General features: G+C 38.6%; 1 protein-coding gene across 2 annotated transcripts in view; it reads right to left on the bottom strand.

The window, feature by feature from the left end:
- Positions 1-16,452, bottom strand: part of EXTL3 (exostosin like glycosyltransferase 3) — a 65,368-nt gene that overhangs the window by 8,451 nt on the left and 40,465 nt on the right. For both annotated transcript variants that reach the window (XM_082607667.1, XM_082607666.1), the window contains exons 4-5: positions 13,069-13,213; positions 7,374-7,502 (exon numbers count right to left, since the gene is read on the bottom strand). In XM_082607667.1, the coding sequence (XP_082463793.1) occupies positions 7,374-7,502; positions 13,069-13,213 (274 nt within the window). The remainder of the gene's footprint in view (positions 1-7,373; positions 7,503-13,068; positions 13,214-16,452) is intronic.

Below are 16,452 nucleotides of genomic sequence, written 5' to 3'. Positions count from 1 at the left end.
CAGCAACGAAGACCCAATGCAACCAAAAATAAATAAATAATTAAATTAAAAAAAATAATAATAATACTAGAAAGGAAAATCACAGGCTCACTTACTCATGAACACGAATTCAAGTAATCCAAACAAAATACCAGAAAACCAAATCCAGAAAATTATTTATAAAAAGAATTGTGACCAAATGTGTTTATCCAAAGAAAGCATGAATGTCAACACAAGAGATTAAAGATAAAACACATGACTGTATCAATGGATAATAGGAAATGCACTCAATAAAATTAAAGAATCATTCACAATAAAGATCCTTAGCTAATAAGGAATAGGAAGAAACTTCAATAAGCTAAAAGGTAAAGCAAGCATGACACCTAACAGCACACTATCTGAAGCATCCCTTTAAAATCACGAATAAAACCAAGACGCCCGTCATCACCATTTCTAGTCAATACTGTACTAGAGGTCCTGGCTACTATAAAAAATAAAATAAAACGGCTTATGAGGATTGGAAAGGAAAAAACAAAACAGTTCTTTGCATGAGGGATATATGACGGTCAACACAGAAAACCCATATCAATCAACAAAAATTTTTAAATGGAGTTTTAGCAAGTTTCCTAGATATAAGAAACAAATAGTTCTATAACAATGAAAGAAAATGTAACGTTTGGAAAATACCATTTAAAATATCAACAAAAGATACAGAATACCTAGAAATAAGTCTAACAAAAGATGTTCAGAGACCTCTATTGCAAAATTACTGTGGAACTTTATAGCCTGGGGATTATATAATATTCGATAATTTTTAAAAGATATCAATTTTCCCCATTTCACCTACAGATTCAATTCCTATCAAAATCCCAACTCTGTGTGTGTCTGTGTCTGTCTTGACAAGCTAATGATTCCAAAATTTATGTGGGAGGAGAAAGGGCCAAGAATAGGCAAGACACTCTTGAAATACAGGGTTAAGTTAAAGGGGATTTGTCTTAGCAGATACAAAAAAATAATTCTAAAGATATGACAATTAATGTGATTTGGGCACATGAACAAACTGGACCAACAGACCAGAATAAAAGAATCCTTAAACAGATCCATGTACACACAGACATTTGAACAATGGCAGACCAGCACTGCAGATCACTGGGTATGGATGAACTAAGTGTGCAATAAAAACTGCTTAGGAGGGCCTCCCTGGTGGCGCAGTGGTTGAGAGTCCGCCTGCCGATGCAGGGGATACGGGTTCGTGCCCCGGTCTGGGAGGATCCCATATGCCGCGGAGCGGCTGGGCCCGTGAGCCATGGCCGCTGGGCCTGTGCATCCGGAGCCTGTGCTCCGCAACGGGAGGGGCCACAACAGTGAGAGGCCCGCATACCGCAAAAAGAAAAAAAAAAAAAAAAGAAAAAAACTGCTTAGGAGACAAAAATGAAATTGGGACTCCATCTCACATTATACACAAAAATCACTTCCACAAGGATTAATGATTTAAATACAACAGGGCAAAACCTAAAACTTTTAGAAGAGTATGGGGGAGAGCATCTTTAAGACTTTGGGACAATGAACATGAATAAACTATAGTTACAAGCATCAACACCGACTAAGCTCACAAACAGATTGAGTTTTTTAAAAGCTAAACGCAGAGGAATGCTTATAGTTTGATTTCATTTACATAAAGTTTAAAAATGCCGATCATTTAGAATGAATACGCATATGGTAAAAGCATTTTTTTAAGGGAGGAGGGGAAGGGGATTTTTAAAACAAAACTCAGGGTAGCAATTATCTATGGAAGGAAGAAGCAGGCTGGGATCATGGAGGTACATATACAATGGATGGGTATTTAAAATGTTACACCTTATCTTCAGTATCATTTTTATTCCACGGGTATTTGTTTAAAGACGATATGTATTTAAAGAATCATACGACTATATATGTATGAAACACATGCTACTAGTTTAAAATACACAAATGAAATGTTATGCTTAAAAAAGGGGAAGGATATAACAAACAAGCAAACCCACCAGTTGTGTCAAATATTGACACTTTGCCCTATTTGTTTCAGATTACATATATATGTTTCTTCCTTTTTTTTTCTTAAGAAACAAAACATTACAGAGTTAGTCCTTGTGCCACCCTCCCTCCTTCCTTTCCTCTCCTGCTAGATCATGGGGAACATGACCTTTAATTATACTTGATAAAATCAAACTTTCTTCAAAACAGATATCCTAGTGTATACACCCACCAGCTCTGTATAGTATCTGCAATTTTAACACATCCTTACTAACATCTGTTACTATCACTTTCATTTCTGCCCATTTGATGTGTATAAACTATACCCCATTGTTTTAACTTACATTTCTCTGATTACTACAGAAGTTGAGTATCTTTCCATATGTTTATTAGTCATCTAGGTTTCTACTTCATTGAACTACTTTTTTACAAACTAAATGAATCAACTGAGTAGACTTTTTTTTCTCATTTGGAAATTCTTTCTCTGAGTATTAATGCTTTGTCATTTATCAGCATTGTAAATGTCCCAGTCTGTGGACATAGAGGTTTGCTGAACAAAGTTTTGAATTTTAATATATTCAAACCAATCAATCTTTTTCTCTATATTTTGCACTTTTCGTCTCTCTTTGTCTTTGATCACAAAAATACTTCTGTACTTTTTGTTAGAAGTTTTAAAGCTTGCATTCACATTTGGTTGATTAACCTATCTGGAATTTACTCTGAGTATGGTATGATGACATGTATTTCTGTTTCATACAGAAAACCAATTATCCCAGCATTCATTTGCAGATGCCACCTTTATCATGTAGCAAGTTTCCACACAGGCGTGGGTGTGTCTAGACTCTGCTTTGTACCATCGATTTATCTGTCAACCCCTGTGCCAATATCACCTTGTCCTAATTATGTATTTTATTACCATGTCATGATTTCTGACAAGGCAAATCCACATCTTCTTCACTGGTGTCTTAGCTATTATGCTCCTTTGCCTTTCGATACAAGTTTGAGGATCTGTGTGTCAAGTTTCACTCCAAGCCAAATTCAACCAAATAAAGTATCCTAATAGGATTCTGATTAGAGTTACACTGACATTTTAGATTTGGGGAGAACTGCTATCCTGATGATACGAATGTGGATGTGGTCTCTATCTCCATTTATTTAGTGGGTAACCTTATCTTACTACTGACTTCAATGGGGATCTTCTAAATTTTCACGATTCAGCGTAATGTTTGCTGTAGTATTCAGGTTTCCAATAAATTCTGGAAATTCTCGTATTTTTCAAGACTGCCCCTCCCACTTTCTCTCTACTCTTCCCTTCCTGGTTTTATGTTACACCTTCTCCTTACAGCCTCCATGCCTCTTTTTTTAAATTAATTTATTAATTAATTTATTTTTGGCTGCGTTGGGTGTTCATTGCTGCTCTAGTTGTGGGAGCAGGGGCTGCTCTTCGTTGCCGTGCACGGGCTTCTCACCGCAGTGGCTGCTCTCACTGCAGAGCACAGGCTGTAGGCGCGCGGGCTTCAGTAGTTGTGGCATGTGGGCTTAGCAGTTGTGGCTTGCGGGCTCTAGAGCGCAGACTCAGCGGCCATGGCTCACGGGCTTAGCTGCTCCACGGCATGTGGGATCTTTCCAGACCAGGGCTCGAACCCATGTCCCCTGCATTGGCAGGTGGATTCTTAACCACTGTGCCACCAGGGAAGCCCCTCCATGTCTCTTAACCTTTCTTATTTTCCATCTCTTTATATCTCTGTAATACTTTCTTGGAAATTTCTTCACATTTATTTTCTAGGTCATTAATTTTGTCTTCAGCTAAGTCTTATCTTTTTATCCCATTCACAGAGATTTTCATTTTAATAACTATAATTTTCATTTCCAGTAGTTCTATTTAGGTCTTTCAAACCTGTTTGTTCTGTTTTCTTTCTGAATATGTCTGTCTTTTCCTGAATAATTTTTAAATTATTGTTACTATTATAAATTGAGAAAAAAATTAAAATTGAATGGCTCATCCTGTTAATTAGAGCTGAAGAATAATGATCACACACAGCCAATATCAGCCATCAGAAGCCAGGTCTCTAGAGTTGAAACTGAGGAGTGATCATGATCACAGGCCAGGCTCCAAGGGACACACCTCAGAGACAAAACTCTGAGGGAGTCACAACCCCCCGAGGTCCCTTCACAGGACCCCACCGGTCCCCTTCCTTCACCCTCCCACCCATCGACAGTTCTCTAGAGCTCTTCCAGTTTACAATGAGTCACTTACTACTATTCCCACCAGCTTTCACTGAAGCAGGAGACGGACGTCAAGGCAAACAGCATCTATGTCCAGTATTCTACTTTGTTCTCCCTGTACCTAAAAATCTTCCTCCTCATCTCAGATGCCAGCATTCAACCTCAGGGGGAATAACCCCTTAATCTGCAAATGACTCCACTTTGGCACAAAAAAGTTATTTTATACTGTTGTTTTCACTGAAGCAGTGGTTTCCAAATAAACATTTTTAATCATGTAACCCATCAGTAAAAAATTTTGAGATTGAAACCCCAGTGTATTTATTTAAAATATATATATATATAATATTTATGTATTACATAATAAGACATACAAAAAATTAAGAGGAATAAAGTTACAACTATAAGTTGAAGACTGACTATTTACTTAAGCAACACCATGGATTATATTTTACCCAGGAACATTCCAGGTAATTTTAGTCTAAGAGAAGTTATGCTTAGTAACAGTAAGGAAAATCATTACTAGATGTTGAGAACTTACTCAACATTAATATTAAGATGCTTACCTATGCATCCTCTCTCTACTTCCTTATCCCCTAAGCCAGCCATCTATCTTCTCAATGCTTTATGAATTTTTAATCCTTTATTCTGAATGAAGCCTATTTACATTCTAGATCTTTCTCCTCCTCAAAAAGATAACAGTATATTATTCAAAGCAAAAATATGAAATTAACTCCCTGTTTATTTAGTCAACATTGTTAAGATATTAACATTATCGAAAGAATACTGCTATCATATAAAAGTCATGCCTTCCTAATTATAACAAGGGAGGGGACAGTGACAATTTGAAGTATTTAAAGCAAAAAAAAAATTACTATTTTATAACATAAAATAGTACATATACCTGACAAAACTAGGTAAGTTAATGAAAATATTCAGCTTAAACTGGTTCTATAATATGAAGTAAATAACTGGACTCAGAATTTGAGGGAATTAACTCAGAATTTGAAGACAGGCTCAACTTATTGAGGCTTTGACTTTAAAAAGTCATCCTGGGCTTCCCTGGTGGCGCAGTGGTTGAGAATCTGCCTGCCAATGCAGGGGACACGGGTTCGAGCCCTGGTCTGGGGAAATCCCACATGCCACAGAGCAACTAGGCCCGTGAGCCACAACTACTGAGCCTGCGCATCTGGAGCCTGTGCTCCGCAACAAGAGAGGCCGCGATAGTGAGAGGCCCATGCACCGCGATGAAGAGTGGCCCCCACTTGCCGCAACTAGAGAAAGCCCTCACACAGAAACGAAGACCCAACACAGCCATAAATAAATAAATAAATAAAATTTTAAAAGTCATCCTAATCTTGAACTGTTCTTATGTTTCCATAAGATCAAGAAAATTCAGAGGCTACTTACTTTTCAAGTTTTCACTTGGGAAGAATTATGTATACCATGTGCAAATTATTTCCATCTCACTCTCTACACTGAAGAGATGTTTAATGAAACACTGGCCTAATAATATAACAAACACACTTCCATGAAGATGAAAAATGTACCATGTCTGTGAGTGTGTCAAGTGACTGATGATATTATTAGGTACCTAAATCCCTCAGATACTTTAAATTTTCATGGATAATGTTTTCTGATCTACTAGGGAGGTAGAAATAGAAAGCATACGTCTTGGCTGGAGTCCAGTCCCTGGCTACACAAGAAAGGATAAATAAAGAATAGAAAATTGCACTAGTCATTAATTTCTAAGACCTTGCCTCCCTACCTTAAAGTTTACAAAGAAGAGTGCTTTTCATTGTTTAATATCAGATCTACCACTGTACGTGGAAAACATGCTATTTTTATATAAAAAATACTATCATCATTCACAGTTTAAAAAACACACAATCTGGTGCATCATTTTGCTAATTATTCTTCTTTTGTGAGGCTTTAGCAGAAGGCTAAGGAGTCGAAGAAACTATGGGGTAATTCAGGAGTTAAGTTATAACCCTGAGCCACACTAGTGGTTACTTAGTCTAGAACTTACTTTCAAAATGTAAGAAGAATGAAATATGCACCCAATTATTATTTACTCATTGGACTAATGATATCCATGAAGGTAAACTTACTATTTTATAAAATTAAATAATACACCTTTTTGACATTAACCTAAGGATATCAGCTGTGAATCCATAGCATAAACACTGACAGAGTCTAGTCATAAATACTATTAATTTAAATGGACAGATTCTCTAGTATTAATTGTTACAAGGCCTTTACCAGGCCTACCCTAACCCTCACCAGGGGACCTTTCACTTGTCTGAATCTGCAGTAATGACAGAGAGGGTGATGGAACTGGTCTTTCTGTGCACTGAGTATGAAATTGGTTATATTACGGTCAAATCTATTCACCAACTCAAAGACAAAAACAGAACTCAAATTTCTAGAATTTTGAGGGTACTTTTGCTTTTGTGTAAATACCTTATAAAGTACTTATGTGCCAGGCACTATTCTTAGAGCTTTACACACCTTAACTGAGAAATTCTTAAACTGTGTGTGCCATGGACACCACTGCCACTCTGGTTTGGCAATCTGGTGAAGCCTGTGCACTCCTCAAATGCTTTTAAATGCATAAAATACGTGAGATTACAAAGGAAACAAGTTATACTGAAATATAGAAATATGTGCACTCTTTTATTATTTTATCTTATTAAGTTAACAAGATCTATGGTAAAGTTAATAACTACCATAATTTCAAAGCAGTAATGAACATAAACAATACTTCGAGATGTGGCAACAAATGTAACGTGATATGAAAATACCTATGAGTTCTGCTGGTGACAGATCACAGGTACTGCAAATACTCTTATGAATTATAGCCTGTTTCATAACTGATAAAAAGGATAAATGCCAGTTTGAGATTAATGAAAATTAAAGATGTAACATTTTTCAAGTTCCAAACCCTCTGATTTCTATCCAGTTACGCCTAGGAAGTGAAGAGCCCCTGTATGAACAGTTCATTTAACCCTAAGATGATCTTATTTAGTTGGTGGCGTCATCGTCCCCATTTTATGGATGAGGACTCTAAGGTATGGCTGAGTTACCCACCGCACAACTACAAAATAAGTGAATTAAGTACACGTGTGCCCCCAGTCCCGTAAGTGGAAGGACCTCACCTTGATGGGGGGCTTCCGAGTGATGTGGGAGACGAGGAAGTTCATGGCGATGTCCTCACAGTTGATGTATTCGTCCACCATATCCCGGATGGCCTGGGGCATCACGTAAGAATACAGGTAGGCATAATACTGTCAGGGGTAGAAACAGAATCACATACTTTGTCAGAGGCCACAGTTCTTTAGCTTGCAGCAAAAATATGCTCGGAAGGAAGGGTGTTGTGGTGGGAGGTGGGGTACGACAATTACTGAGAAGCACCACTGGCATTCAGGGAGTCGGGTCCAGGGATGCTAAACACCCTGCAAGGCAGACCTTCTGCAGTGAAGAATCAGCCCGTCCAAATTGCCCTTATCACCCCCTTTGAGAATCAAAACGTCGTGTAATCTCCTTGGTACCACAGTGATTCTGCAACAATATAAAGATTTATCAAATTAGCTGGGACACTAGTTCAGCTGGACAGCCTTCTCTCTCTCTGACAAAGGCAATAGGGGATACGCAAGGGGGAAAGCCTGGTCATCTTCTCAGGCCTCAGTAAGTCACTGAGCCATGAGACGTCCGATCCCTCCGTGCCTCACTTCTCACTACTGGCACCGGCTACCTCCTGCTCCAAGCCACCATCACCTCTGGCCCGCAGTATCCCCGAAACAGCCTCCCTGCTGCCATACTTTCCTCCCTACAGTCCATTCTCAGCACAGCAGAGCGATCGTGTTAAAACACAAGTCCAGCTGAGCTCATCTCTCCTTTACTCCTGAAAGGCTTCTCATCTCACTCAGAGTAAAAGCCTAAGTTCTTCAAATGCCCTGCAAGGCCCACAGAATGCTTTGCGCTAGCTCAAACCCGCCAGTGAATGTCGACTGCTGAATTTTCAGGGGTTTTGTGAGACGATTTAAGAATTTTGTGAGCTTGTTATGAAAAGTAGCCATTAAAAATATAATTACATATACTTACAATTAAATAAGTTATACTAAAAGTTATATTAAAAGCCAATAAATACCTAAAGCTCATCATTTCTTAATTAACTAATTAATACATTTTACAATTATTTATTACATTTACTGTCATCTTTTTTTTGTTTTTTTTTAATTGTTTGGGTCATGCCTCATGGCATGCAGGATCCTAGTTCCCTAACCAGGGATCAAACCCGTGGCCCCTGCAGTCGAAGTGCAGAGTCTTAACCACTGTACCACCAGGGGTGTCCCACATTAACTGTCATCTTGAGGCCGTTTATGTCTATCATATCCGTATGGTGAAAATACTATATAACTGGCACGGACCTGCCCATCTCTTCCAAACACCATGTTCATTGACTCATACTGATAACTTGAACTCAGACATGGTAAGAATATTTACACCACAGAAATGGGCAATTGCCATAAAACAGCAAATGTTAATGGTGATGTGTTGCAATAGGCTGATGATGAACAGGTGAGGTGCCTAATAAAACTGATTTATATATCTTACTATCTTAAATAGTAGAATCTATATAGCAAAATAATCATAAAATTTTTGTACCACAAAGTGGTTTGCTGGTTATCTTGTGGCAAAGTACTTACGAGATGGTGAACTTAAAAGATGAATTACACATTTTTCTTTTACAAAAAGACAAGTGATTAAAATCTGTATACCCTTTAAATAGCCAGTGACTGTCATCAGTATGCTAATAAGAATATTTATTAATTGAATACAATCCATATCTTTATCAAGGGAAATGTGACATTATAAAAGAAAAAAGAAAGAACTGACTTAAAAATATATGGAGAAAGCATTATGAAAACAAATGTTTAGAAGTATTTCCACTATTATGTGATTTTTTCATGCCAAAAATCATTTTTAAAATATAGAAAAACTTCTGTAACCTGTTTAAAAATCTTCTAAATAAAAAGTTTCAGTGAATTTAGAACCTACTCTAAAATATAAAAATGCAACATCTTCTCATTAGTTTGCTAAAAAAAACTGGATGCATCGTAGAAGATGGAAATTCTAGTCCAATTTCAACAAAATGCTACCAAATTGGTAGATAAGTATCACAACTTAGGAAGCATGGCAATAAGGTATTTCTTACAGGGGCAGTGATTAAAACCAAGTATCAGAAATATGCTTAATTTTGGATATATATACACTACCAAATGTAAAATAGATAGCTAGTGGGAAGCAGACACATAGCACAGGGAGATCAGCTCGGTGCTTTATGTCCATCTAGAGAGGTGGGATAGGGAGGGTGGGATGGAGACGCAAGAGGGAGGAAATATGGGGATATATGTATACATATAGCTGATTCACGTTGTTATAAAGCAGAAACTAATACAACATTGTAAAGCAATTATACTCCAATAAAGATGTTAAATTAAAAAATATATGCTTAATTTAGAAATAGACCTCTGAGTTGCCATACACAGTGTCGAATCAAGATTTTCAAAAATAATAAAGCAGGGCTTCCCTGGTGGCACAGTGGTTGAGAGTCCGCCTGCCGATGCAGGGGACACGGGTTCGTGCCCTGGTCCGGGAAGATCCCACATGCCGCAGAGCGGCTGGGCCCGTGAGCCATGGCCGCTGAGCCTGCGCGTCCGGAGCCTGTGCTCCGCAACCGAAGAGGCCACAAAAGTGAGAGGCCCGCGTACCGCAAAAAAGAAAACAATAATAATAATAATAAAGCATATTCAATCATATTGCTTTCACTAAAATTTAAAAATTTAGTGAGAATATTATTTTGAAACTCTTTCATCTTTATCTCAACCTTATTAAAATTTCTGTAAGTATAGTAGTATGCATATTATAATTTATAAATAAATATATACATTTGTGAGATACCAAAGTATTTTACTGATAGTCACTTAGGATAAAAAAAAAAAAACAAAAAACTTGATTGCTCTAGATTAGGGATGACCAACTTAGTTGCTTTCAAGGGCCAAACAAGGAAGGCAAATAAATAATAGACATGTTAAAGAAATGGGTGTAAGAAAAATACAGTCATGGGACAAATAAGCACACACGTGTCCTCCTCCAGGGAACGGTGGCTATGCAGCTCCAGCCAGCTGGTGCCAGGCAGGAACCCTGCTCCAGTATGACCTGATCTTCATTTTCATTGAGGTCCAGATCTTTCTGTAAAATTCTCTGATTTTTAAAACCTGGCAGTGTATGGGACAGCACCAGGGGGCTAAATAAACATCTGTAACCACAGAAGGCTTCAGGGCAGCTAGTTTTTAAAACTTGCCCTAGATTTTCAAAGAGAAAAAACAAACAAACCTAAGTTTTATTAAGTCAATTACTTATTACTTAAAAGTAAAGGGATCTGGGACTTCCCTGGCAGTCCAGTGGTTAAGACTCTGTGCTTCCACTGCAGGGGTTGCGGATTTGATCCCTGGTTGGGGAACTAAGATCCTGCAAGCTGCGCAGCGCGGCCAAAAAAAAAAACACGAAAAGAAAAAAAAAAAAAAAAAAAGTAAAGGGATCTGACTATTGTCATTTTTAAAGAGCAATCAGAGATTTGATAAGGTAGACTTTCCAGAAGACAAGTAAATTCTCACGGTGTGAGTATGCACTGCTACAATTGGGGGCTCTTTCTCAAATGACCAGTGTGAAAATAAATGACTCCTAGTTAGGTGTGGTTTCTCAGCCTGATGCTTTCTAATTCTACTCACAGCCCAACCAAAGCCCACAAGTTTGGAAAATAATCATGAGAGCCAAGTTCAAGAATGGGATGAGCATAGCAGCTTCACACATTAAATTTTAAAAAGAAAAAAAAAAGCGAGAGTTTAATGACCTCTTAAGGCTGGTTCAAAATGTTCCTGGTAAGATGACTTTTAAGGTAAAACTGAGGAGACTTGCAAGATGCCACCTCTGAGATGTGAAATATATGAGGGACAAAAGATTTGAAGGTGGGGTTGGGGGAGAGATAATCAGCTTTTTGGGGAAAAGTTCAGCTTGAAGTACCAGAGGGACATACAGGGGATGTCCTGAAAACAATTAAATACACGAGTAAAGCCCTCAAGGAAAGGCCATGGCTGGAATATAAGGACGGAAATCACCAGCTTACGGATGCTAAGAAAAGCCACAAGACATTGAGAGTACAAGAGAACATTTAAGGAACACACAAAGTAAGAAGAGCATTAGACAGCTATATATAAAATAATCAACAAGGACCTACTGTACAGCACAGGGAACTCTAACTCAGTATTCTGTAATAACCTATATGGGAAAAGAATCTGAAAAAGAATAGATATATGTGTCTGTATGACTGAATCACTTTGCTGTACACCTGAAACTAACACATTGTAAGTCAACTTACGCCAATATAAAATAAAAATTATATTAAAAAAATAAGAGCACTAGACAGAAGTAGAACCCTGTGATACTTCAACAACTACAGGGAGACAGTGCACTGGATGGGTCTTCCAGGAGGGCATGGAGTGGAGGTCAGGATGATGGGCCAGGTGCTAACATCTCTGATGACCATGAAGGGATGATTAGTGGGAGGCTGGCGGATGGAGCAACAAGACAGACACCGTGAACCTCAAATGAGATTTTACATGACAGGTGAGAAGTAATTGTCTAGAAGTGTCACCAGTAAGCAGGGCAAATGGTTCTCTACACCTTGCTCCGAAGTACAAATCGGGGGAAATGAGTAGCCTCAATCACTGGCCCTGGAAGGAATAAAAGGAAAGCACTGTCCTCAGAGACAAGTCAGGTTTCAATCAGATCAAGGAGATGGAGGAGGTACTCTGTGAAGCGGGAGGTGTAGGCAGTTTGGCGACCTCAAAATAGGGATTCTTCAGAACCCAGAGGGAGGACCCGGGAGGGAAGGTACATGGCAGCACTATCCAACAGAACTGTACTGCGAGTCACAAGTGTCATTTTAAATTCTCTAGTAGCCACGTTTTTAAGAAATAAAAAGCAGTAAAATTAATTAGTAATATATTTTATTTAACCCAGTGTATCCAAAATAATTGCACTTTCACATTCAATCAATATAAAAAATTACTGAGATAGTTTACACTCTTTCTTTCATGCTAAGTTTTCAAAGTCTGCTACGTACTTTATACGTGGAGCACATCTCAACACTGACTAGTCATATTTCAAGTGCTCGGTAGCCACATGTGGCCAGTTCTACTTTATAGAACAGATGACACGTAGAGGGAAGATGAGTCAGAAGCAAGAACACAGAACAGTTTAGCGACAACGGTACAGGAAAGGGGTAATGACTGGAAGGATGTGCACAGGGAATTTTCACCGAAAACCAGGATGTGAGGCGACATGAAAATTAAAAGCTCTAAGGAATCAGCTAGAACTTGCAGAGGCCCAGCAGACAGAGGTTTGTGGTGGGGCTTGGGATAGAGGTGGTTGAGTCAGAAGAAGAGGGCCAGGTTCAGCCTTCTGTTGACCAGGTCACGTCTGGAATGGTTGTGGGGAAACTGGACAACATTTTGGCCCAGTGCCCTCAATTTTACAGAGGGAGAGCCAGTGCCCGGGAAGATATACTGATTCTCCTATTGACCTACGTGCCATCATACAGGCAGCCCTCTCATCCGGACATTTTATTCTGGCGTTGCTCTAATCATGCTGATCACTGTCTTTAACTTAATTCTAGCAGAGGAGGGGCATATAAGAGCATTAGAGGAGCTAACTTTAGAACAGCATCTCACTGCCCGCAAAGGCTCAACTCCTACCAAGTCCACGTCAACCCCATCAGCTTTTTCTTACCTTGTGGAAGAAGGCAGCACCTGTCAGCACCATGGACAGCTCACAGGAGTAGTTGGAATTGTAGAGCCAGGACTGATGAGGGATGTCCCACGCATGGTAACGGCCAGGGAAACCCACAATGCGGTCCCGTGCTTCTCTCCACACCCTCAAAAAACACAAGTATATGCACACTCCTGAGTACAAAGCTCTAAGGTTATCAGAAACGTTTAAAGTTATTGCCTCTATTTTGCAGACTCTGACTCTTTGAGCTGCTACTTCTTTAAAAAAATAACAAACAACTGTATATACCAAATCAATCACAAGATAAAAAGGATAAAAACAAACAGTGTCAGGAATTCCCTCCGGTCCAGTGATTGGGACTCCGTGCTTTAACTGCTGAGGGCACAGGTTCAATCCCTCGTTGGGGAACTAAGATCCCACGAGCCACATGGCCATAAAAAAATAAACCAACAGCGTCACCCACAGCTTCCTTAATAAGTACCTACTTATTGATCCTCTAACTTCTGGCAGCCAGCATCTCTCCAGCCCTTATAGAAGGAAAAAGTTGGACTAACACAGAAAGGATCTAAGGATCTAAGGCATTAAAGGTCTCCAGAATGGGATAAGTATAGCAATCTGCTAAGAAGCAGGAAGAAGATGATTTTTATATCTATTTATTTTTAATCTTATTTAATTTCTAAAAAGGTTTTATTTTTAATGTGTACGACATATTAGGACTTATATATAATTTATGTGTATTGCATACTTAACTTCTCTTTTACTGAGCGGGTACACTATAAAAAAATGCTTAGAGGAGAATTCCCTGTTGGTCCAGTGGATAAGACTGTGCGCTTCCACTGCAGAGGACTGGGGTTGGATCCCTGGTTGGGGAACTAGGATCCCACATGCCGCATGGCACGGCCAGAAGAAAAAAAAAAAAAAAAGGCTTAGAGACCACTGGTCTAAGTAGGAGACAGCTGCCTGGAGTTATGTGCAACAGTCTTAATTACTGATTTGAGCAGAGCTCAGGTAGAAACCTACAGCATGAAAAGAAGTGGTCTACAGAACCATACAAATGAAAGACTTCATAAATGCAAGAAATGAATTGAGAATTCAACATTTCCAGGATAAACTTTTATAACATCCTCAAATGTATAGGTAAGGTACAACAAATAAAATCAGTTTCACAGGCTAAAATCATAGAGCTGAAAGCACGTATGTTCCACAGCACCCTACATCCTTGCAGAAGTGCTTCGGAGGTCCCGTAAACAATACACCCTCACCTCCCCACTCCACCTCACCCCAACGGAGATTTAAACTGCCTAAGAAACTCCTTCATCACTTGTGGAACTTCAACTCCTAAAACACATAAGATTTCAGTTCAAAAGAGTTCCTCTCCTATTACGTTTGAAAGCGACTAATCTAGTCCAACAGATGAGACACTACAACTTCTATCACAACTTCGCAGCTGTCTAAATGGGCTTTCTGCCACATCCCACCCAAATCCCTGTCCTGATTTATCTCCTAAAACTGACTCCCAATTACTAACCTAAAAAGCTATAAGAGGGCCTCCCTGGTGGCGCAGTGGTTGGGAGTCCGCCTGCCGATGCAGGGGATGCGGGTTCGTGCCCCGGTCTGGGAGGATCCCGTGTGCCGCGGAGCGGCTGGGCCCGTGAGCCATGGCCGCTGGGCCTGCGCGTCCGGAGCCTGTGCTCCGCGACGGGGGAGGCCACAGCAGTGAGAGGCCCGCATACCGCAAAAAAAAAAAAAAAAAAAAAAAAAAAAAAGCTATAAGATGTTTTAATACATTTTGACATTTACAGAATGTGAGGATTGCTACTAAATACCAATGCCATATCGAAATGCTCTATCAATACTCCTAAACATACTGATCTCTTCAAATGCTTATTGATCCTACTAGTCCCGAAATACCAGCAGAAGAAAGAATGCGAAACAATATTTTAATTATCAGATTTGGCTGATTTAAGTCAATATATACAGTTTTTAATAAGGTAGACTATCCTTTGCTACATGATATCAAAAGGCAACATATCCAATTTGTTAAAGGCTGTCTTTGCCCAACTAGGTATTAATTATGTTAAATAATAAGGAAAAAATCAGCATGGAAGCACAAGCACCAGACAAATGCAAGTAAAGGCTCAAGTCCTTGGGATGAGGCATCAGGAGTTTTAGATAGTAAGGTCTCAGTGGAACTGGAAAGTTAGGCATGTTAAAATATCAATTATAAATAATGCTATCAATTTAAGTATAGAAGTGTTACACATAACCAGTTCCTTAACATTATATTATTCAAATTATGCTGCACTAAGTATTTTTAACCTATGTGCAGTATCATAGATCATGCTTTGGTATGTATACCTTATCCTCTTTTTTTTTTTTTTTTGGCTGTACCATGCGGCTTGTGGAATCTCAGTTCCCTGACCAGGAAGTAAGGGCCCCAGCAGCGAAAGTGTGGAAGCCGGACCACCAGGGAACTCCCAGTACACCTTATCTTTAATGAATTATTTTTTAACTGTGTTAATGTTCCAATTACCTACAAAATATGTTAGGGAAAAAGTTTCAAAGGTAATTCTATAGCTCAAACTTAAAGAAAATTCACTCGATAAATTCAACGTTGCCAAACAACTAAAGAGAAATTTTAAAATAACGAAATCAAGATACTATTCCACTGAAGAATGTGAGTCACGACTCACATTCTTCTGTTAACATTTCAGATTTACATACTATCACCTTTGAAATAAGTGCATCAATTCAACCTTCTCATGGCACAAACTGTGGCACATCATTTCCATATTAATAGAGTCAAGTTAAAAAAAAACTGACAACTCAAATATTTACATTAGTTTAAATAACGATGATTTCTTTTTCTTGCAATCCTATGAGACTCAAAACGATTTAATAAGTTACCTGAATGAAGCAAAAGGTCATGTTACTACTAATATTTAATTTAAAACTGATTTTTCTGATCTTCAAAACTTAGGCAAATGGTTTTGAATAAAGATCAGTATATTAAAGATATTGAGTACATTAAAGTAATACGGACTACATCACACAAAGAGACAGTCTCATCCTTCTTGGTTATATTTCCATGTTTCTCCCTCTGGTTCATTAAGAACCAAATGATTTGAAATGCAGTAAGAAAATAAAGTGTAAAATCAACTAATAATCAAAAAATGTATTTAAAAAATAAGGTGAGATTTTTGCTTCCTGACCATCTAAAACAACAGTTTTTTCCAAATTCCAAGTTTCTATGATATTATGTTAGCCTCTTCCTCCTCTCCAAAATAAAATATTAAGGAATGTGTACCAAACCATGGTAAAGGAAAAAAGGTTTTGATTAGCTCCCTTTGGAAAAGAAACCTCCAAGCAGAGCAATGGCATACA

The sequence above is a fragment of the Mesoplodon mirus genome, assembly GCF_964341445.2.
Source record: "Mesoplodon mirus genome assembly, chromosome: 1".
NCBI lineage: Eukaryota > Metazoa > Chordata > Mammalia > Artiodactyla > Ziphiidae > Mesoplodon > Mesoplodon mirus.
The sequence above is the reverse complement of the archived record's forward strand: the minus strand, read 5'-3'. Positions and strand labels throughout refer to the sequence as shown.